The following is a 24,553-nucleotide window of genomic DNA, read 5'->3' as shown; positions in this document are numbered from 1 at the left end:
TGACTGATGTGTATTTGATATAATGTTAATTTATTCTGATCTAAGTTGCTGTCAATAACACAGTGTTGACATTTTGACAAGTACAGCTCATAAAGGCTTATTTTTGACAGTATAACGATATGACAGCATTTGGTTTTCCCAATACAAATTACGTACACACTCTTTTCAGTTTGTTATAGGCTACTGTGCTTGTATCCACTGCATGGATTGCATAGGTTGAGGCGATGTCTTGTCATAGACGCTGGCTCAGCATGGCTGGGGGTGTGGTCAGGGTGGGGTAAATCCCTCGTTCTATCCATTCAGCAAAGTTAGAATTTAGCTGCTAGCCCAGCCCAGGCAGACACGATCGGGGATTTGACCACCGCAGTAAACGCACATCTGAACAGACGTCTTGTATTCTGCTCTAGAATCCCCAAACCTGTAGTTTAGAGCCGCAACACCGGCCTTTGGTGAGTCAGCCTATTGAGATATATGGGCGGGTTTACCCCACTCGCGCGCCAGCCGTATAACATTTTGTGGCCGTTCCCAGTTCCCACACATGCCGACTGTCTCTATACAGTACTTTTGTAAGGTGACAACCCTCCCACTCTCCTGTTTCTGTGACTTGCTGGTGGGTGGGGTCGTCGTTAAGGCTGATTGAGTGCACCTGGGCCAGGTGTACTCCTTGGCTTTAAAAACTATAAGATCATGGGCCTTTTACACAGCAGTAATTTTGTGTCTAAAAGGCAGGGTAAGTTTGTGTTGTCTAGTTATTTTCCCTTTAGTTTTAAAAATAGTTTAAACTTTTACTTTGGCGCGTGACTCCCTTTGTTAAACATTTGAGCCGGGTGGCAACGTGGGGGCAAAAGGAGGGAGTAATCCACCAAAGTAAAAGTTAAAACAATAATTTATTAACTAAAACGAATGGAAAATAACAAGACAACACAAACTACATGATACAAACAAACAGAACAAATTTTTATTTTTTATTTAACCTTTATTTAGACAGGCGAGTCATTAAGAACAAATTCTTATTTACACTGACGGCCTGTGGGGTAAGGGAGAGGGGCTGCAAAAAGAGTCATGTTAAGGATAAAAAGGATAAAAACTGCATTATAAAACAGGGTATAAAACATAACAACAATCACATAGGATAGAGCCAAAACACAGCATAACACAACACGGCACAACATAGAACGCAGCACAACACAACAAGACAAAACAATACAGGATAAACCAAACAAAACACAGCATGATGGGGGAAGGGGCTAGATGGAGGGAGGGGTATGGGAGGGAGGGGGGATGGGAAGAAGGGAGGAGGGAGGGAGGAAAGGAGAAGGGGAAAGGGGGTAGAGGGAGGGGGGAGGGAAGAAGGGAGGGGGAGGGGAGGAAAAGGGGAAGGGGGTAGAGGGAGGAGGGATGGGAAGAAGGGAGGGGGGAGGGAGGAAAAGGAGAAGGGAAAGGGGGTAGAGGGAGGGAAGGGGTAAAGAGGGAGGGGGAGATGGGAAGAAGGGGGGGTAGGAAAAGGAGAAGGGGGAGGGGGTAGAGAGGGAGAGGGGGGGTAGTAAAGGGAGAAGGGAGAGGGGGGGTACTATGAGGGGGGGAAGCAGACACAGCAGTCAACAAAGAGCTGTTGGAGTTGCTGTTTGAAAATGGAAAGTGATGTCAGGGTTGCAAGTTTGAGGGTGCTCTGAAGAATATTCCAGTCGTATGCTGCTGCAAAACGGAAGGAGGTGCGGCCGAAGACAGTTCTATAAGCGGTTGAGCTGGGGATAGAAAGTTTGATGTACCCGCTTGATCTTGTGCTATAGGTGTTTGTTGCTATGTGGAGGAGAGATGAGAGGTAATGTGGTGTCTTGCCTAGTATGGACTTAAAAATAAAGTGGTGCCAATGGAGGGATCGTCGGGTTTTAAGGGAGGGCCAGTCTACCAGATTGTAGAGGTCACAATGGTGAGTCTGGAAGGGTGCATTGGTAGCGAAACGGATAGCTGAATGGTGAAGCGTGTCTAATTTTTTGAGGGCTGATGCTGAGGCTGTTCTATAAATGATATCGGCGTAATCCAGAATCGGAAGAATTGTCAACTTGACGAGGGTGTGTTTGGCCGGGTGAGTAAAGGAGGATTTATTGCTTTGATTTTAGTCTGAAGGTTATTGATGTGTGTATTGAAGGAAAGGGATGAGTCCAGCCAGATGCCCAGGTATTTGTATGAATCCACAAATTCCAGGGCCACGCCCTCAGGTGTGCCATCGGCACAGATGATCTTGGGGGGGCTGGGGGCATCCTTAATTCGGGAGAAGAGCATACACTTGGTCTTTTTTGTGTTAAGGCGGAGATGGAGATTGAGAAAGGATTTCTCTACGTCCGTGAGGCTCTGTTGGAGAGTGGTTGCTGCAGATTGGAGGGAGGGGCCAACTGAATACAGGATGGTATCATCGGCGTAGAGGTGGATACGGGAGTTGCCCGCTGCTTTAGCAACATCATTAATATATATGGAAAATAAGGTAGGGCCCAGGATAGAGCCCTGGGGCACACCTTTGAAAACAGCAAGAGGATCAGAGATAATGTTCCCAGTTTTCACCTGCTGGATACGGTTAGCGAGATAGCTCGCGAACCAATCACAGCAGGAGGGGGACAAGCCGATGCTGGAGAGTCTACGCAGCAGGGTATTGTGTTCGACAGAGTCGAAGGCTTTAGCCAGATCGATAAAAGTGGCTAAGCAGACCTGCTTGCTGGCCAAAGCTGTGCAAAAGGTGCATCGTGACCAGGGAGAGAGAGTCTGAATGGTCTGAAGGTCTTCCGAAGCCCAAGGGAGTACACTGGGCCCATGTGCATCGACCCCAACACCAGGCTCCTGCAAGACAGAGCCAGGAGAGTGGGAGGGTCGTCACAGTATGAATGTATGCAGTGGACCGTCAAGGCCTGGAGTCCTCATTTCAGATACAACCTGGGCAAAAGCTAGCACATTGTGAGAGCATTTTCTGGATTCCATATCATTTATAAAACAAGAATATTTTGTTGTTTCAACCTATTCTGCAATCTTTGTGCTAGAGACAAAATATTATTATTTATTTAGGACAGCTTTTAATAATAAACAGTGCAACAGAATAACTGTTAAATTTACTGTTAACTCTGGGTTAAAAACTAAGTTTGTTTTGACACCATGGGTCAAGGAGTATAGATTAAAGATCAGGTTTAATATTTACCTTGTTTTTCATTTAATTAAGATTTATAGTTATTTTGTGGGATATTAAATGTGTACTGTACAATGCTAAGGAGCAGCAGCACTAATACCATGAATTATACAATCTCAAATATCTTGTAGTAAAATACATGTAGTTAAGTTCCTCAAATTGTAAATAAGTCAGCTAAAGAAAGGAAGCCAGAAACGTAGCATCACTCATGGTAAATGCACACATACTAATGACTACACTGATAGGCTATTATTCTTATTATCATCATAAAATAATACTCATTCCAAAGCCTGATGGTCAAAGTTTGATCACATTTGTTTATTGTGATTAAAACCTATGTTAGCAGAGGAAGTGACATTATAGCAAAGTGGACAAGACTACAGTACCATTAATCAACTTCAAGAATCCATACGGTACAAATAAAATCTTGATTTATTTGTCAGCATCTGCCTGATTTGAGGTGACTATATCACTGCTTTGAGGTGACTATATCACTGGGTATCAGTGATAAACAGTGGAATGGGATATTGTGATGTGGCCACACAGGATCTGGCGAGAGAGGAGGTCAGGGTTAGACATGAGGACGAGGATTTATCGCCTTTGGATAACAGTTAATTCAAATTGTATACATAAATCTGTACCATCGAGTATCGAGTCCCATTGGATTGTTACACATTACCACTATATTTTCTCCTGAGGCTTTATATTTATGTATATATATATATATATATATATATATATATATATATATTTACTGCAGTCATTATAGGTATAGCATCTCTTTATTCTTAGGGTCACAGCAGAGAAGGTTTCCTCAAAATAAAGGAGGACATTCACACATGGAATCAAGACTCTAAGAAGCTGGAGGGCAGCTCAGCTCATTCTTTTCAGCAAATCTACCTGAGAGGGGGTTTCTTTACTGTGCTTATGGGTCACAATGGTGATGCAATTGGTGCAAGGCTCAGCTGCACAGTAAAGACTGCTTCATATCAAGGGTACAGAGATACTGTAGACGGCATCTGTGTGTGTGTGTGTGTGTGTGTGTGTGTGTGTGTGTGTGTGTGTGTGTGTGTGTGTGTGTGTGTGTGTGTGTGTGTGTGTGCGTGTAATGACAATATAGTTTTCTCCAAGTAGATTGCTCTCCAAAACCATGGCAATGAATTGTGCTGAAATGTCTAAATAAAATCTGTGCTTGATTTTGCCTCAGGGCAGATTTATTTGTGACGGCAAGGGCAAGTCCCTTCGTTAAGATAAACAACCACAACAGAAAGAAATCTAGATGGCAGAGGCAGAAGCAAATGCACACACACACACACACACACACACACACACACACACACACACACACACACACACACACACACACACAGAGGAACAGAGACAGAGCACGCAAAACGAGAACAGATTCTAGTCATCTTGTTCCATGGAAACAAGAAAACTATCAATGCCAATGGTCCTTTAATGAATGTCAAACAGAGGAAATGATGATGAAAGTAATACAAGATAAGGCAATGTTCACAGTGCTAAACAGCATTGATATGCTAACTGAGACTGCAATCAGTCAGATTGACAATGGTTGCTTTTAGCAAAGTTTTGGGCAGCCAAAGTCTGCTTTTGACCAAGCTGCTGGACTCGTTAGGCCTACAGTACATAGCCTACATGGAGAGTAGACACACAGAGATGTAAAGGGAATTTTAACCACAATCGACTCTTTTCTAGTCTTTTATGAGCCAATTTGCAGACCTTTTGTCCTGTGACTGTCATTTATTGAAACTATTCATGAAATACATAGAGCAAATGAGAGATACCCTACTCTTGTGTCAAATACAATTCAGCTCCTCGTCAGCATGAGACTTTACAGCACAATGATATTGATATGTTGTTAATATTCATTGTAGAACTCATGGCCAAACTTACTGTGAAGTATTCTAAGTACTATACGTTAGAATTCTCTTAACCCATTGATACCTGATGCAGCATTTGTGTGTGTATCCCTTTAAGACCGCGAACCACACACACACACACACACACACACACACACACAAAAGATGCTTCCATACTGCTCACTTGGCATAATAATCCGAGGGCCACATCTTTGCAAAATCTTTGCTAGTTTCTAGCACTCAAAAATCTCCCTTTTTTCTTTTAATGACCACTGGGTCAGTACATCAAAGGATGTGTTTGGTGACCCAGTGGTCATTAAAAGAATAAATAAGAAGAAACTAGCAAAGATTTTGCACTTGCCCTTGCACTGGGCGTAAGATTTAGCCCCAAGTCTCTAGAAGCCACGGGGTGCCAAGATGTCCTCCCTAGAAAAGACGTCATGTAGCCTGTTTTTAGTTGAAATCTTTATTGTAGCAGGCTACAGTAACTCTGCCCCTCAGCTTGTTTGGAGCACCTGGCTACAATACAGTGAAGATTCCGCCACAGTGTTTTGCTGTGAAACTCCATCAGTGTTTTGTGGGATAAAAAATGTCACCCACCCTTCCATCGGACAAAAAAGAAAAAGAAAAGGCAAGAACATTTATTTTTTGCTCTGAATCAAATGTTTTATGGTCATGAATGATTAATCTCGTAGCTGATTGGCTGTTCCAGGCTTGAAACTCTTTTTCTGAAACATCAATGGAGAAATTAATGGGTAGTCACTGTTGAACTCTATACTAGACTATAGACTATAATAGACTATCGATAAGTACCTCAACAACCCTAACTATTGGTAATTACTGTGTAATTACATTTGGTGCTCATGTGTAATTACAAATAGTTCATAATAACTAGGGTACCTGTAAAATAAAGGGTTACCAAAAAAACTACTCAAGTACAATTTATATTAAAAAACAAACAAACAAAAACTCAAGTACATGCAACTGAGTAAATGTACTTGAGTACTACCCACCTCTGTGTGCCACCCTGAGTGTTCCTCCTCACATCCAGTAAACATGTTACACTTTCAGGAGAGTTCAAAAACATGGAAATGGATGAGACATAAACACCAGGCAATACACATTTATAGAAATGGGATACTTTGTAAAGTGCAGCGCAAAGTATAGTAGATTATTGCAATGGTTCCCAACCTTCTTTAGTCTCATGTATCCTGTTTTGCTTATCAGTACTCAGCCCCCCCCCCTCCCCCAGCCCGATTTGTCTCCCATTTTCTTCCCAATTGTATACTTAATAGCCAATAGAGTGAATAGACCCTTCTCACGGGGGCCATTTTGTGTCAAAAAGGCAGGGTAAAACACAGGTGCAAGCAAAACAGAAGATCGTCATCCGACCAGTGACGACAACATCTGAAGTTGGTCCAATGATGGTCCAATGAAGGTCCCCGGGCGCTGGAAAGAAATAGCGACCACTGCTCCTGGCCTGCCCCTTGGAGGAAAGGACAAGCCTGGATGGGTCAAATGCAGAGGACATATTTCACCGGCCACCGTCAGCATGAGTGTGTGTAGTGGCCGCATGCATGTGTTGTAGTGTGTTCGTGTGACAATAAAAAGACGGGCTGCTGTCTGAAATCGTGTTTTTTTTTTTTTTTTTTTTAACACTAATGAGGGTTTCAAACCTCATGAGTGTTTTGCTTGCACCTGTGTTTACCCTGCCTTTTCGACCCAAAATGGCCCCCGTGATAAGGGTCTATTCCCCTGCTGTTCCGCTCGTTGCTCCACCCCCTCCGCTGATCTGGGGAGAGCTGTAGACCAGCACATGCATCCTCCGATACATGTGCAGCCACCAGCCGCTTCTTTTCACCTGACAGCGAGGTGTTTCACCGGCAGAATGTAGCGCATGGGAGGATCACACTATTTCCCCCCAGTTCTCCTCCCCCCGATCAGGGGTGCCCCGCCCAACCAGAGGAGGCTCCAGTGCAGCGATCAGGACACATAGCCTTAATCCGGCTTCCCATCAGCAAATACGGCCAATCGTGCCTGTTTGGATGCCTGACCAAGCTAGGGGCTCAAACCTGCGAGCCTCGTGTTGGTATGCAGGGAATCTACCTCTGCACTACCCGGGCACCTGTATGCTTATCAGTACTTTCCCCAAATTATTCTGTGGCTTCCCTGACCTAATTCTCATGCTGTTTGTGTGAGAAAATACTGCAACATGTTTATACAATTTCAAGCATAGAAGGTGCTCTGTGCACTTTCCAGTTAAATTGACTGGAATAGTGCATCTATTTTCAGATGACAATCTTTCAACTGATATCACAAATCATGGCATATCAGTACATAGTTGTGTTTCTGACTGATGGGAGTTTGTACAGTACAGAGAGAATATGAGGTTTAAAGTGGAACCTTGTGGGAAGCCCAAAGTAATCTGTGCAGATGAAGATGATGAATTCTGTGTTGAAGCTGAAAAGCAATATAAGCAATAAATATCCCAAATGTTGCTTTAAAATGCATTTTATTAATTTTATGTTTGGTTACTTTTGACATTAACTGCTATTACTTTCATAAAATGCTGGAGCTTTAGAGACTTGATATCAAAATATAGATATCAGTGATTATCAGGTCAAACAGAACAGAAAGTAATTTGAACAGGTTACAAGTAGCTCAGAAGTATGCAGCACCATATCTAATGAGAGTAAGTACAGTACAATGAATAATAATTTGGCTTAGTGTGTATATAATGTATTTTCTGATATTGAAGTATTGTAAATGTGGACCCCAGGAAGAGTAGATGCTGTTACAATACAGTAGCTAATCGAGATCTAAATAAACAAACAAACTTGATATCAAAATGTTAAACGTCACATAAATTGTTTAGCAACTTTACACTCATTTGAATGATTCTTTTTAGCAATGTTGTCACCATGATCTTCACTAATAGAATTTAAGTGACTATATTCATAAAATGTGCTGAGAAAATTTGAAAATTAAAGAGAAACATGCATGCTAGATCATCTATGATCTAGAATCATCTATGATCTAAGTTTTTATACAAAAACTTAGATCGTCCCCCTGTCCCTTTGTCACCACTACATACTGACCACTATCCTCGCCCCCCCTTCTTGGACGATGCCACTCCTTATTTTATGCGGGAAGCGCGCAAAATTCCTAGATGTCATGAAGTCGTCATGCATTAGACTCTGGAGATTATGTGCCCTGCATTTTTAAGCTACAAAACCATTAGCTAGCAAGGCAGCAGCAAGTTTGCCTCTAGAAAACAACCAATTAAAAAAAAAACATTTTTTTTTTTTGGGTGGGCCAGGGCAAGAAGTGGGTGGGCCTGTGCCTACCCAGGCCACCCGTAGAAACGCCCCTGGGCTGAGGGATGCCGGTAGGTCAGAGTAGTTGTTTAGGTTAGGCTGTACATTAGCTTTGATTGTTATTGTGTTCAGGCTAAGATTAGATTAGATTAGATTAGATTAGAGTAGGTCAGGACAGACTAGGCTGTAGATTAGATTCCTCGTGTGCTACAGTAGTTAGTTCCAGTTAAGGTTAGAGTAGTCAGATTGTGTGCAGCTGTTGCTCGTTTGGCCTGGCTGCTCCGCTGCCAGTTAGTGTGCCGCTTGCTGCCTCGACCTCGGCTGCCACAGACGCTGCAGCCGGACGGAATGAGTAGCAGCTGTATGCCCGAGGGCTGGGCGATAATCGAGTACTATTGTTTGTTGTCTATTCAGTGGCATCATCGCCAGGTAATTACATGATAATATGATAATTGGAGTACTAGATTTTACTTTGCTTATATGAACCATATTGTGATATACATTAGTATGTTTCGAAACGGCCCCCTGTGACTATCGTGATATTGATTTCCACCGTATCGCCCAACCCCAGTATAGCCTGTTTGCTCTCTCTCCTCTCCCCATCTCTTCCCTCCCCCTGCTCTCTTCCTTCCCTCGCTCCCCTCTACCGCCTCTCTCTCTCCTTCCCCCCCTCTCCCCCTCCCCTAGCTCTCTCCCTCCTCCCCTAGCTCTCTTCCCCCTCCTCCCCCCACTCTCTCCCCCTCCCCTAGCTCTCTTCCCCCTCCTCCCCCCACTCTCTCCCCCTTCCGCCTGCTCTCTCCCTTCCCTCGCTCCCCTCTACCCCCTCTCTCTCCTTCCTCCCCCTCTCCCCCTCCCCTAGCTCTCTCCCTTCGCTCGCTCCCCTCTCTTCCCCCTCCTCCCCCCACTCTCTCCCCTCCCTTCTCCCCCTTCCCCCAGCTCTCTCCCTTCCCTCACTCCCCCTCCCTCTCTCTCCCTTCTCCCCCCATTCTCTCCCCCTCCCTCTGTCTCTCTCTAATATAAAATTGCTCAATCATGTTTACTATATTGTTATTATTATTATTATTATCGTTAGTGCTCAGCTAGATTTAGCTAGACATGTAAGACCTCTGAGACATGCTTGTGAATTAGGGGGGCTATACAAGACTTGGCTTGAGAAAAGCAAGAGACCTTCCCAATGTCAGGAAGGAGGTCACACCTTGCCATACTTAAATGGCTACACTATTTTCCACCTTCTCTGGGTCCATGTATGTGTATGGGACGTCCAGACTCTTGTTTCTGACCTTGACACTTGCACTTAAAACCTCAAGCTCTCCTTGGAAATCCTTTATCAACTTGCAGGGAATCTCCTCGCTGAAATGCTCCTCTGGGTACTGGCCAAGAGCGACCTGGTGAGATTCAACATTATGTTAAAATGGATCAATTAAAAACAAACACAATATTTTTCTTCTTCTTCCTGATTTAAAAGTTAATCTAGTCTGTATTCTGTATGGTAATATAACATACAGTTCCAGGAAGTGAGCAGAGATTTTTTAAAGATGCAATTCGAGGGTATTGTAGTGCCATGTCATATCATATCATATGAAACTACTTTGTACACTTACAAAGTCAGAGGACTGCTTGCTGAGCAGCCACATGGTGGCCATGCCCTGAACTGTTGTGCCGACGTCGGGGAAAGTCTGCAGCATGGTGCTTTCACTTGATGAGCCCTTGGTGGTTGGTGGAGCGCATTGCAAGCTGATGGGAGTGTTGGGCATCCAACCACCGTAGTCATACTATAACAATAAAAGAGCGATGGATGAATGACTGAGACTGATTATTTTAAGCCCTGGAACCGCTGACCATGCTGTTAACTTTTGGATCAAATTGCTATTAGTATTACTAATGGTTCTATAGCGATTACATGTTAGTAAAATATACATCTGAGGTCAATTCAATTTGCTTTTAACTTGTGTTATTTTAAGGTTGTCCCAATTCAGAAAAACAACAATAGCATCCTACAGTAATAACCAGTGTTGGGGGGTAACTCTTTACAAAAGTAAAATATTAAATGTGATATATTTCTTTTAGCAGTAACTCAGTAATATAACTTATTACTAATAGGATTTCAGTAATATTATACCAGTTACTTTGTCTAGTAACACAAGTTACAAAATGAGTTACTTTTCTTTTTTTTAAATCAAAGCAGACATTTAAATAAAAGACAATCATTTCCTAATCAAATTGTGTGTTGTTATGCAAACTAGGCATTTCACACGCTGTGCGCGCTAGATTCCTAGGCTCGCCCGCTGCGCGGGCTCGCTAGCATGGCCTCGCCCGCCCTGCAGCTCGCTGAGCTGGCCCTGCAGCTCGCGTACGCAGCTCCCTGCAGCTCGCATATGCAGCTGGGCTGCTGCATGGCCTCGCCTGCTCTATTAGTCAGTGATGTCACTCGCTTATATAAGATGATTTATTTATTACATCACTGATGATGTCACAATGCCTATGACATCAGTGCCTATGACATCATCAGTGATGTTATAAGATGAATTTGCTCTTATGACATCACTATGACATCATCAGTGCCTGTGACATCATCAGTGATGTCACAAATGCCTATGACATCATCAGTGGGTCAAAAAGATGACAATAACAAAGGAAAAGGATAACATTTAGAATTTTGGATGGTTTACACTGACTTCAAGACGGTTTAAATTATTTTTTGGGATGTTCCGGGGCGGCGATGTCATTCTGCTACTGCGGTTATTTTGGTGAAAGTAATGCAAAAGGAATGTAAGTAACGAGTTACTCTACACAGACAGTAATATTGTAAAGTAACGTATTACTTTCAAATGAAAGTAACTAGTAATATTACATTTTGAAAGTCACTTGCCCAACACTGGTAATAACATAATTCAACATGTGTATAAATTACAAGGACACACCTGCCCAGTGTTGACAGCAGAGTGCTGGCCTGAGCCAGTGAAAATCACCATGGTGACAAACTTCACCAACTCAGCCACAGTGCCAAAGGTTTGGGGAATTCCTGAGGATCAGAGAGATAATTAATTACATGAAATTAAGGTGTTTAGATAACTCAAGTAAAGAATGATTCATATATTTCAGTAATGGGAATTTATATATAATATAAAGTTATTATGTTAAAACATCATTCAAGCTCACCTGAGCCTGCTGGGGAGAGGAAGCCATGGACAAAGATATCCTGAATCCACCTCTGCAGTTCAGAGTCTTGCTGGACCTCATTGTCACTCTTGTAGTAATGGCCAAAGATTCCCTCAACAAACCTATAACAAATGAAGAACACCAGAACATCCTACTTATGTTAGAGAAAATCCAATCAGGTTATAGACCACTGCATAGCTACTGTACAGATACAATAATCTAATGACCTCCTTTCAACAGCAGGTGCTGGGGAATGCTCGATTCTAATGAAGCTTAAAGGAGAATTTTGGTATTTTTCAACCTGGACCTTATTTTTGTATATTTTTTGTTTAACTAATTGTTTATCATATCTACTCTACTCCCACACGGACACAAGGCTATGAGAGAGGAAAGCGGAAATGAGCTGACTCATCTCAATGATGTTCCTGGAACATTAGCAGGTCTCAGAGGGGAAAGGGCCGTCACATAACACTAAACACAGTCAATAATGATCAACAATCAATCAATAAACAATCAATCAATCAATTTTCACTCACAGAGGTCATTTAAAAAGACTGTGTTATGAGATTGGAATCTAATAGGTGTGCATAGCAATCAGCTAATAGATAACAAGCAATGTACTGTATGACTTCCGTGCCCTGCCTTGAAAATGTTCATTCAGTGATAGAAGAGAAGAACGAGCAGGGAATTTGTTTGAAAAACCGTGTTCCATACACAGTGGGGTGCCCCGTGTTCCATACACAGTGGGGTGCCCCGTGTTCCATACACAGTGGGGTGCCCCGGGCATCATTTACCTGACCAGGCTGCAAAATTTAGGGATGTCATGGCTGGAATGGAATTTACCCCTTTTGCATTGTCCATCAAGTTTCATGCTCCGTTCTGGAGCAATCTCATTAGGCTGAGGTGCAGCCTCTGTGCAGACCAGCTGAGCTGACCTAAGCATTATGAACAGTATTTCAAATGGAAAACTGCTGGGCTTTCAGTTGTTTGTTTGCTTAGTTTTATTTATGAAATAAGGTTATGAATGTAACCCTCTTTCTCTGAGGGGGTAAAGGGAAAGCAACACATTGCCTTTGTCTGGGTTTGTGAGAAATAAAAACAGCTGGCCGTATGAATGGAATGCCTGGGTTCATGCTACTGTATGCATGTGTGACATCACATCATGCATGACGTATGTATGTGTGACATCACATCATGCATGACATACATGCAAGAAAAAAAAGTCCAGCAGCTGACAGAAACTTTGTTGAATGATGACCCAAAATGTCCCATTCTTTTCTCAACTGTCAGCAGAAAACAAATTGGGCAAAGCGTTCTCCAAGTTTTGTCTCCCAAGATGTCGAGATGGCTACCCAAAATTATTCATTGCTACACCACTAAATATCTTTCTATGAAACTAAGTTCATTACTGAGTGGTGCTTATTTCAGTAGTGAAAGTTTAATGTAGGCATGTATGTCTTGTGAGGATTTTTATGTTGTTTGCTGTTGTGGCGGCGGCATGTGTTTTCTGATTGTTGTTGTGTCTTGGGCCCTTTCTGTTTTAAATACAAAAATATTAATCACAAAAAAACGACTAAGTGTTGTTGTACAGTTATACTTTCCCACAGGTTATTGCACCAGACGAAGGAGAATGTAAGGTGCTACTGTACACTTACAGTATGGCACATAATCAGATTATTATGCAGTATCCAGCTTCTAATGTAGACCGCCACACATCACACAAAAAAGGACTTTGCACCAATACCATAGAAATAAACGTACTACTGCAATGCGACACAGCCTAGCATGTAAGCCAGGACAATGCTGTGTAAAGTGCCTGCAGTACCTGTGGATGATGTCCCATAGCCTGAGTCCATCATCCCTGTAGTAGAAGTTTGGCACAGACTCCAGCCCACGCTCGGCGATGTCATCTGGTATGCAGAGCGAGCTGTAGGTCATCGAGGACAGCGCCCTCTTCAGGATCGTGAACATCCCCTCTCCTCCAGAAGCGGAAAACTGGCAAACAAATCAAACATGTGACAAATATAGTTTGAGGCAAATAGTTCTTATACGAACATGTATGTTTTTTTTTATTGTGTGTGTTTTATCGTTTCCTACCTGAGTGAAAACTCCATTCTTTGATATAAGCACAAGTCTGGCTAAGTGGTTGATGTGAAGAGTGTAGCGAGTGTGAGGCATGAGGAGCTAAGGGAAACAGGGAATTCTGTTACTAACAGTTCTTAGGATTACTTGTTTTGCAAAGCCATAAGTCTTGAAGCTGCTTGAAACTGCCCCCCACCCCCCACCCCATTACCATTCAACGTGTAAAACACGGACAATAATATAATAGACACTGAAAACACAATGGGGTAACACTTTATTTGGATAGTCTGCCTACAGATTATTTGTAACATTTCAACAGTTTATTAGTTGACATTCAACAAGTCAACTGTTTGGCTTTGTCTGTAGATGTTGTTTTAAGTTAACAGATTATTAGTTGAGGTTCAACAAACAGATTCTGTTTGCTTCCCGTTCCACACACCTGCACCTAGTGTAACAGGTATGTTCATGAATTGTCACACAGACTCTATACTGTAGATACTCTGTTGAACATCTGTTTAACAGTTAAACAAACAAATTGTTGAAATGTTACAGTGCAAATGCTCTCTGTAGAGACTCTCTGTAGGCGGACTATCCAAATGAAGTGTTAGCCACAATGGATCTCAACTGGGGCGACAAACATGTAAAAAAAAAAAAAGCGAAAAAAAGCAACAACAAAAAAACTATACTTAATAAAGGGCAGTACACTCCTATCCACTTACCTTGTAGAGGGGATGCACCATAGGCAGGTTGCGCAGCAGTGACACTGCAAAAGCCTCAGCCAGCAGGTGAGTGCGCAGCAGGTGAACATTTAGCTGGTGCTCACTGAAATCTGCACTTCGCACAAATATCTTGGCCAGCAACCAGTCATACTCAGAGTCAGTAGGAAAAAAGATGGGGTTGTCATCTGCTGGCTTCTGCTTCAACTACAGGAGTAGAGAGCAGAGTACAGATACTTAATTAAACAAATGCAAATACTGTGAAGGCAAGGCCTTTTATACATAACCTGTTCAACTACTGGTCAACAACACTTTTCCAAGGATACTCTGTATTTTTAAGCAGTGCAGCCGCTTCTATAAGTGACTGACATGTGTGTCCATCCGTTTGAGCTGAGACGTGCGCACGGGATTTGAGCAGTGCGTCGAGATGTAGACTGGGCCCCTCCCTCAAGGAAGCGAGAGTGGAGACAGAAAGCAAAGCGGCTCAAAGCCGGTGAAGTGCCGCGCACAGCCAGAGAGGGGGGTGCGCGAGAAGGGTCCGACCTGCGCAAACCTGCACCGCTTACTTCAACACCTGGGCATGATTTTGTAGTTATGATAAGTTAACAAATTTACTGTTGGTTTGATCTGCTTCGCAGCCTTTTCATTTTTGTTTCATTTTCGTTTCATTTTTTGCTTTTTCATTTTTTGCTTTTTCATTTTTTGCTTTTTCATTTTTTGTTTTAGGAGTATGGAAAACAAATACTCCTATGGCATATCACAGAAGAAATAAAATATGGTATTTTTTTTGTCTCACCTGGATGGCAATGGGCATCAGTTTATCATTAGGAGTCAGGTGGAGCAGGACGAGGGGAGCCATCAGGTACTGCTTCTTCTCATTGATGATGTTTGGTTTCACTCCATCCAAACGCTTGTAGTCACACAGGAATATGTTGCCTTTCTGTTTTGAAATATTAGAATAATCATCATGCTTCACAATACTCCTTTAAGGCATTTGGTGAGGATGATAAAGTATTTGACTCACAACACATACAGTAGCCTAAGGAGAATATTACACAGTGAAGAAGACATAAATGCAACAGGTAAAATGCAAATTTAACATGTCAAGAAGACATCAATTCTACTATTGAGACTGGTTTGAAACGTCTAGCGACGACTAACAGACTGTAGCTGTTGATAGATTTGCCGAATATAAGACAAAGATACTGTACCTGCATTTCTTCTGTTAAGCTGCAGCTACCCTGGAGGGAGACCATGCCATTGGTGACGGGGAAGTTACCAGGAAGAACTGAGCAACGTTGGATTATTATGGGATTGATACCATTTAGAAACTGGTAGCCAAAAAAGGCATCGTCCCTCCAGTTTTCTTGGACATAGTCTGGAAAAAGAACATGGTTTCACCTTCGCTGAGCATAGAACTTCAGGCTTGAAAATTTCATTTTGCTATTTTTACCTACACTGCATGCGGAACAAGAAAAAAAGAGTAAAAATGGTGTTACACTGAATCCAGAGTTGGGTTCTACAGTATTTTTGTGAATCAAAGGTCCATAGTCTACCACAAACACAACAACTCAAGTCGTCTAAGTAATTTAAATTGAAGTCTCAACACACTGGTTTGTTAGCCCACAGCCTTTCTAGTGTTGAACGTAGTCCCAGATGCAACCTTATACCTTTTGACAAGGATCTGTAAATCAGAATTTATTTATTTTTTACTTAACATAACGGAATACAGTTACATTTTCTTGGATTTTTAGGTGGCTATAATGCAGGTAGCTCCTCTGTTACTACCCAACGCTGATATCACAGTACCCGATATGTCAGTCCTTTTGCCACAGAAGACTCGGTTAATGGCATCGATATCAGTCCAATTCTGCTTGCAGGTGTCTAATCCCTTCAGTTTCAGCTCTGTCAGCCTAGGGAATGCAAAGAATAAGAATAACTATACAGAACAAAATAATAATACCAACAGGACATTTACTCATTCAACCTTATCTTCTGAATACAGTTCTCAAAAGTGGATGGTTATCTGGGCTATCCTGACATATATCTTGACATCTGGTAGTATTACAGGGAGGGTTGAGTTCTTGTGTAATATTTGAGAAACTGTTGATGTCTGATAGAATTTGATGAATTCACCCTGTAGATGCAGAGTATGCAAACTCTGTAGCCTTGGTGAAGGAGAAGGTGACCTCACGGGGCAGATCAAGAGGATTGTCTGTTTTTATGCAGTGGGGTATCCCCTCCGCATAGACATCCCAGCTAGGGAAGAATAGAGAAGAGGAGATTGATGAAGGACATGGGACAGTATGGACACCAGTCATAGATTTGCAATGTCAAATTATATTCAAGCAGCATAATATACATTTTGACAAATATTAATATATAATTAAGTGTCATGGTGTAATGTACATACAGTATAATAAACCAATGGTAGCACTTCACATTAAAGCTCGGTAACAACATGGTAATAGGGGGGTAATAGTATGATAATAAAGATTGGTATTAACAATGGGTATACGTGGGTAAGTAGACTAAAAGTTATGTAATAAGGTAACAGGATTTAATAAGGTAACATTTTTGGGAAAATCTTTTAAATTTACAATTTGCAACCACAAACAAAAACACACAATGACGACGACACAACAACATCATATGTGTAAACTCTGTGCGCTCACCAATACTGCTCCTCTCTTAGCTTCAGCTCCTTCTCCCTGCAATACCTTCCAAGATGATGATGGTCATCACCGACTGGTAGAGCTGAGAACAAAAACAAAAGAAAAACAAGGTTTAAAACTTAAGGTTATGAATATAACCCTGGTTCCATGAATAAAAGTAGTGAGGTGAGTCACTTTCTGGGTAAGCATCCCTGCGTCCCCTATACAGAAGCCCTATATCACTAGGCCAATCTTTGATTGGGTCGGAGAAGTCGAATCCCTCCGCCTCGCAAGGGGGTGGTGCCCCCTATATATGGGCGCCAGAGAGGGAGAGACCATCTTGATAAGCATTCTTCTCGTCCGCCTGGCAGGAAGGGTTGTCTGATGAGTCACTTGACTCCTATTATTCATTGAACCGGGGTTATATTCATAACCTTAAGTTCTATATCATAATTTTCGTGAGGTGACTCACTTTCTGGGATATGGAAGTCCCGAAGTGTCAGACAAGCTTAGCTCTCCAACCCAGAGCAGAAGTCATAGGTTCCTTACTGTGACCACAAGACCACTGAGACATCCAGTCTATAGAACCGAACAAAAGTGAGAGGCGAGGTCCAACTCGTTGCAACACTAATGTCCTGAACGACTCGTATAAGCCAAGGTAATAATAGCATGAGGCTGTTGCTTAAAGCTCCAAGAAGCTGCAGCACAAGTCAGATGTTTGTAGATGTCAGTGTACCCACCTGCTCTGCTGTAATACGTAATCTTATATACAGTAATTTACAGATGCATGTGTACGTTATCAGACTCTGAAAACAGTATTATTTTAGGTTTAACCAACCCTGTATTGAGTTCCATCAGGGCTTCATTGATTTCACTGTTCCTGAACCCCCTGGTCTTGTCCATATGAGTGCACAAGGCACGGACTGGCCATAAACTTTGAGCCTGTTGCTCCTCAGAAGAAGCAGTGAAGGCTACCAGATTAATAGGTGAACACAAACCCATAACCTAGGCACAAAAGCTGGGTTAGGGATCAGAGTCACTCTTCCCTCCCCTGGAGCAAACTGAGTGCAAGAGGGTTGGACCGAGAGCGTGTGTAAATCGCTGACCCTCTTGGCTGAAGCTAGAGCCAGCAACAACGCTGTTTAAAGGCAGGTGTTTCAAACTCGCTTCATGGAGTGCAGGGGTATTCAATTAGAATTCAGAGAGGTCCAGTTTGAGAACATTTCCTCAAGCAAAGGTCCACAACATCGTAATGTCTAACCTGCGTTATGATTCAGTGCCATAGAAGTACCCTAATAGTTGTATCAATGTCTGTATGTAGTCAGCCACAAAGAACAACTCATTAATTTCAACAATTAATATGTTAATATTTTCAAGTGAAGTAAGGGCTGCATTTAAAAATAAAAAACACATATAGCAGAAAGCTTTTGAAAATGCACCTTAAAATAAAGTGCTTAAGAAAAATTTAACAAAAGTAGCAGCTTGAGCTTCCCTTGTTCTGGTTTTTGCAGTCTCAACCAAAACAATCTCAACATATTTGAACAATTGAACAGCTTTACACCTCCTCTTCTGTTCTGAGAGTAGATGACTTGCTGACTAGGAATATTCATATTTAACCTGACTAGTTGATGACTAATTTCACATAGAACACATCCTTGTTTCAACAGACTAGCTAACCAAGAATACACTCATATTTAACCAAACTACCTGTCTGAACTCATTCAAACTAAACCAGGCAAGGTGACCAACAATTCAACCAGACTGCAGCCTGTGTGGGCAGTTAGTTGTACTGGGAAGTGGGGAGGGAGGGAGACAGACAGACAGACAGACAGACACACAGACAGACAGACACACAGACACACAGACACAGACACACACACACACACACACACACACACACACACACACACACACACATTTAATAAGTGTCTCGCAGCAGATCAGACATACGGGCTTTGAACTGGCGTGGGGAGGATAAATAAACATGAATAAATCTGTCCATTCTTTATTAAAAACTCGGTTCTCTCCACTTTTCTCTTTTTAGGGCACGCCATACTTCTTGTGTCTCACCTATTTCTCCAACGTGTCTCGGTTTTCTCTCCCCCGTGTGTGTGTGTGTGTGTGTGTGTGTGTGTGTGCGCGTGCGTGCGTGTGTGTGTATCGCTGCTCACTGACACCAGCTCTCTGACAAGCAGAGTGGAGCGCTGCCGCACGGAGGAATCTTGAATGGTCATTGGCCGAGTAACGTCACGTGAGACTCTAAACCAGTACCGTAAATGCTAGAATAGCCAGAAAAGCTGCGTCATTTCAAAATAGGAAACACTTCAACATTGAAGAAGAATCCCAATATAATAACAGCTTATAGGTCTGGGTCCGCATAGGACAGCGTCTCGGTCCGGATTCGGACCGCGGTCCACCTATTAGTGACCTTGTAGTGGCTTGAAAGTGGGGCCTCCAAAACCACATCCAGGTCCCACGGAGGCACCAGGGTCTTGGAGACAGGAAGGTCCCTGCAGGCCCCTCTCATGAAAGCGCGTACCAGTTTATCCTGGCCGACGGTTTCATCTCCAAAACCCACATGGCAGGCTGATAAGGCTTCCAGGTAGACCTTTAATGTGGTAAAGGCATTGCCCTCATCAATTAAGTCCTGTAAGAAATCCACAATGGATTCTGCAGGACATACTGTACATAAGGAATGTGGCCCTCTCTCAGGCACCAATTCTGGAACAGCTTCCACCTGTAACCATAAGGTTCTGGTGGAAGGAGCTCTTTGCTTCTGAATAGTGGCAACTCGTGCGACCAGGTGTGCGCTAGTGCGTCTATGCAGCTCACACTGAGTGTTCTCCCTCGTGGCGAATAGGTCCACTGGTTCGGGCATAGTGTGACCTATCTGTTCCGCAATTTCGGGGTGGAAAGTCTGATTGATTGATTGACATCTTTATTGATAGTGATGACATATATATACCGTACATACACAGACACACCATTATCAAAAGGATAAAAACGCAATAAAGCTAGGAGCTTATTTCCATTGCGGTCCTTTTACAGTCCATTCCCTCTAAATCGGCTGCCCCTGCACAACAGGTCAGCGCTCGTGTTCAGGTTCCTGAGCACGTGGAAATGGGCAAACTTGTTAGGGAAGGCGGTAACCTTAGGGGCCATGAAAGCGGCACCTGCCCCAGCTCCCTTTTCACAAGTGAGGTGGGAGGCCGAGGAAAGAGGCTCCGCTGATTGTGCCTCTGCCGCTGAGGTGTCCTTTAGATTTTCTAGCATCTCTGGGAACAACTGATCAGCTGCTTCTTCATCACCCTGGTCGTCTCAAATGGCAAGCTGTCAAACACACTACCGCTGGTTTCATGGGTGGCTTCAGGCCAGGTTACCCCTAGACTCTCTGCTGCTTTGCGGAGAAGGTCATAGGAAGAGGCTGGTGGTGGTCATCCACAATTACATCGGGGTGCGAAGCTAGCTTGACCTGGGTGGCCCAGTTGGCAGTCGTCATCGGAGCCTTGACCTGGGACTCGCCTTCCTCCTCCTCGGGCTCAGGATCCGGGCGGGAGAGGTGTGGATCCCCGTGTCTGAGCTGGGTCGCTCGGATGAGACATCTACGGAGCAGTGCTGGCCTGAGTAAGGTGCAGTGCCCGCATGAACCAGGGGAGTTCAACGCTTGGCTAGCGTGATACCACCCCATACACCAGAGGCAGACCGTATGAGGGTCCCTCTGGGAGATACCACGCCATACACCAGAGACAGACCGTATGAGGGTCCCTCTGGGAGATACCACGCCATACACCAGAGACAGACCGTATGAGGGTCCCTCTGGGAGATACCACGCCATACACCAGAGACAGACCGTATGAGGGTCCCTCTGGGAGATACCACGCCATACACCAGAGACAGACCATATGAGGGTCCCTCTGGGAGATACCACTCCATACACCAGAGACAGACCGTATGAGGGTCCCTCTGGGAGATACCACGCCATACACCAGAGACAGACCATATGAGGGTCCCTCTGGGAGATACCACGCCATACACCAGAGACAGACCATATGAGGGTCCCTCTGGGAGATACCACCCCATACACCAGAGACAGACCATATGAGGGTCCCTCTGGGAGATACCACGCCATACACCAGAGACAGACCGTATGAGGGTCCCTCGGGGAGATACCACGCCATACACCAGAGACAGACCATATGAGGGTCCCTCTGGGAGATACCACGCCATACACCAGAGACATACCGTATGAGGGTCCCTCAGGGAGATACCACCCCGTACACCAGAGACAGACCGTATGAGGGTCCCTCTGGGAGATACCACTCCATACACCAGAGACAGACCGTATGAGGGTCCCTCAGGGAGATACCACTCCATACACCAGAGACAGACCATATGAGGGTCCCTCGGGGAGATACCACTCCATACACCAGAGACAGACCGTATGAGGGTCCCTCTGGGAGATACCACGCCATACACCAGAGACAGACCGTATGAGGGTCCCTCTGGGAGATCGTCACCATTCCACACTGGCAGGTACAGGTGAAATCCGGCTGATAACATGAGACGAAGGTTGACGTGGCTGGTAAACCTGTTTTTCAGCGGCAGGTGGTTATGTTAGCTGGTAATAGACAGTATGAGGGTCTGGTGACGATAGTGGGCGTGCTGTCGTCGAAGAAAGATATTTTTTCTGCTTTGTGAGAAGAGGAGAAGGCATAGGCAGTGTAGCTAAACTAGCGCTCGGCACAGTTTCTACACAGCTGTGTTAAGCTAGCGAAGCAACAGGACGATAAGGTGCTCTTCTGCAGACAGAACAATGAAAAAGTGTCTTCCTCTCCAGCGCCCTAATAGGGGGCAGTGCCCCCTTGTGAGGCGGAGGGATTTGACATCTCCGACCCAATCAAAGATTGGCATAGTGATATAGGGCTTCTGTATAGGGCAGGCAGGGATTTTTATCCAGAAAGTGAGCCACCTCACAAATATTATGATATAGAACTGTTGACACATGTAGGCAATTTACTCCAGCCTTCTTACAACCTTATATAATGGAATCCGTCTTACATTTGTATATTCAGCATAGCAAAAAAGTAAAGTTCCACGAACCTGTGCCCTCTCTGAACACCTTAACCTTGCAGTCAGTGATCCAGCGGTAGATGGGAAAGTGGTAGGTGTCTCCCTCTGGGCTCCTGACTTCCACCTTGGAGGGGAACCAGGAATCCTCTGGGAACAAGAAGAGCGGCTGTTTGTCTATCTCTATCAGCACCAGCTTGCCAAGGGAAGCAGGGCAGCAGATGTCAAAGTTAGACACCTGCGTAGAGGAGAAGGAAGAATCAGAGACAGGCTCGGAATATATTCACGCAATGGAGAGATATACAGAAAGACATATTTAATATAATATTATTAATATTATTATTATTAATAATAATAATAATAATAATAATAATAATAATAATAATAATAATAATAATAACTAGAAATTTAGGGCAACATGTTATGGAAATGTTTGCATGAGTACAGAATTACAGCAGCTCCTTATAGATGATGTTGTCTGTTATTCGCTCCTCATCACCTTCAATAAGTACTTTTACACTGCTGGCTCACTTTCCCCTGGAGGAGGCTGTGTAGAGCAGCATGAAAGTACTTATTGAAGGTGATGAGGAGGGAATAACAGACAACATCGTCTATAAAGAGTTTCCTGTAATCCTGTACCAGAGCATATGAGCGGAGCGAGCGAGGAGCGGAGCGGTAGGACTGGAGGTGAGTGGAGGTGAACGAAAAGTTGGAACGGTGCCAGATCACCCACTCCAATTTGGCTCCGGTATTGCTCACAACCTGCTCACATGTGGAAGCTTGCCTGTGCCCGACCCAGAATGTTCTCTTCTGTTTACGTGATTCAGTTCTCCCTTCCCCTCTCTGCTGTGTGCACAGTGCACTGCAGACAGACAGGCTGCATGTGTGTGTCTGCCTGATAATGACACACACACACACACACACACACACACACACACACACACACACACACACACACACACACACACACACACACACACACACACTGAAAACATCACCTTCCCACAACGTTTTGTGGAGGTGTTTGGAGGTGTGGGTGTGTTTATTTGTGCTTTTCGAACATAACCGCTGTCAAACTATCAGAAAATATCATTTAAATCCTCTGCAATCGCCGACTTTGCTTGCCCGCTCGCCTTTTCCAACCTTCTCCCTCGCTCGCTGGTGCCTGCCTGCCTGCCTGGTGGAGCAAGGCAGCCGACAAATCCTGGAGCAGAGCAGAGTGAAACCTGTGTTGAGCACAGAGCGATATGGAGCGGAGCGCGAGTGGCTCTAAGAGCGGATGGAACGGACCGTTCCGTGAGCAATGAGCGGACATTCTCGTCACTCCGCTCTGCTCATATGCTCTGGTCACTGCGGTGGTGACACAGATGATCCAACACTTACATCTCACCTGCAATTACTGCTCATCACCATAGGTGTTGCAAAAGAGAACAAAACTGAAATCTTCAAACATTTCCATAACTACACCCATGGCGCATCATCTCCAGAGATGATGATGATAATAATAATAATAATAATAATAATAATAATAATAATAATAATAATAATAATAATTAAAAAAAACATCCACCGAGCTTTGAGAAAGGTGAGGAATAAAAGTATCACTTTTCCTAAAAAACAAATTGTGAATGACTAATTAAAACGTTTTTGCCGGCTCCAAAATGTATGATTTGTTTACGTCTGTGTAGTAGTTGTTGATATTTAATTTGAAAAATTCTCGGATGGACAGGTCATAGGCCTAAACTAGACTGGGTTCTATTTCCGAGCAACAGCTGTGTTGTGACGTGAATGCAATGGAAGGAGGGAGGGGGAGTGCGACATCTAGAATGTTATTAATGTTGAATGTTATCACCTTGGTTGATTTTTCCAAGAACAATGTATTATCAGTAAGCATATAACACTGGATATTTGGTAGATAGCTGAATTAATGTCCAGATGTAGCACTATACAGCTTAAAATCATAATATGCATTTAAACATATAGAGAGGAATATTCCAGACTCACTGCTCCTTGGAAGAAGGTAGCAGCTCCCTTGAGGCTGGCGAGCCACGTGCGGCTGCTCTCCCCATCCGTGCCCACCAACTTTAGGAAGACATTGTTGAAAGTGGTGGCCATAGCACGCCCTGCTGTGGTCACAGTTACCTTATACTTCACCATTTCACTGTGGGGAGCAGATGAATCCTTGTGAGGAGCATAGAGCATTTCAGTAGCGCATAGTCATACAGAGTGCACTGATAAAATGATCCGTCACTCACTGTATAAACCTCACTGCACAAGACCTTTACGATACAGGTGACATTTTGGGTCATTAATCATGTTGAAATGGCAATGCAATTACAATGGAGGACACTATAAAATAAACCGACAGATTTAGACTAAACCAAACACAAACACTTCCACATGTACTACTCCTAATAAGAACGTGTTTCGTTTGTCAAAGTGCTACCAATTGAGATTAATTCCCAGCCGCATCTCTCTTACCTTGATTTGTGGGACCCAGAAA

General features: G+C 43.6%; 1 protein-coding gene across 1 annotated transcript; it reads right to left on the bottom strand.

Moving 5' to 3' along the window:
• Positions 1–9,357: 9,357 nt before the first annotated feature.
• LOC310776074 (polyunsaturated fatty acid lipoxygenase ALOX15B-like) lies at positions 9,358–24,553 on the bottom strand. Its single transcript, XM_083636224.1, has 15 exons — positions 24,532–24,553; positions 24,055–24,211; positions 22,084–22,288; positions 17,005–17,086; positions 16,466–16,588; positions 16,139–16,242; positions 15,541–15,707; positions 15,126–15,269; positions 14,333–14,536; positions 13,629–13,715; positions 13,357–13,526; positions 11,532–11,653; positions 11,294–11,394; positions 9,974–10,144; positions 9,358–9,757 (listed from the first exon to the last, which is right to left on the bottom strand). Exons 2-15 carry the CDS (start codon positions 24,205–24,207, stop codon positions 9,578–9,580), a joined length of 2,013 nt encoding a protein of 670 aa, XP_083492350.1. The 5' UTR covers positions 24,208–24,211; positions 24,532–24,553; the 3' UTR covers positions 9,358–9,577.

This window comes from Poromitra crassiceps (assembly GCF_964638095.1).
Source record: "Poromitra crassiceps genome assembly, chromosome: 4".
Classification (NCBI taxonomy): Eukaryota; Metazoa; Chordata; class Actinopteri; order Beryciformes; family Melamphaidae; genus Poromitra; species Poromitra crassiceps.
This window is presented reverse-complemented; position numbering and strand designations above follow the sequence as displayed.

Excerpts from the sequence above, each read along its gene's own strand:
- LOC310776074 (XM_083636224.1), bottom strand. The coding sequence starts at position 24,207 with ATGGTGAAGTATAAGGTAACTGTGACCACAGCAGGGCGTGCTATGGCC. Across the intron at positions 13,716-14,332 it reads TGGTGCATCCCCTCTACAAG|CTCCTCATGCCTCACACTCG; the intron begins GTAAGTGGATAG and ends TGTTTCCCTTAG. Across the intron at positions 10,145-11,293 it reads CTGCTGTCAACACTGGGCAG|TATGACTACGGTGGTTGGAT; the intron begins GTGTGTCCTTGT and ends TTATTGTTATAG.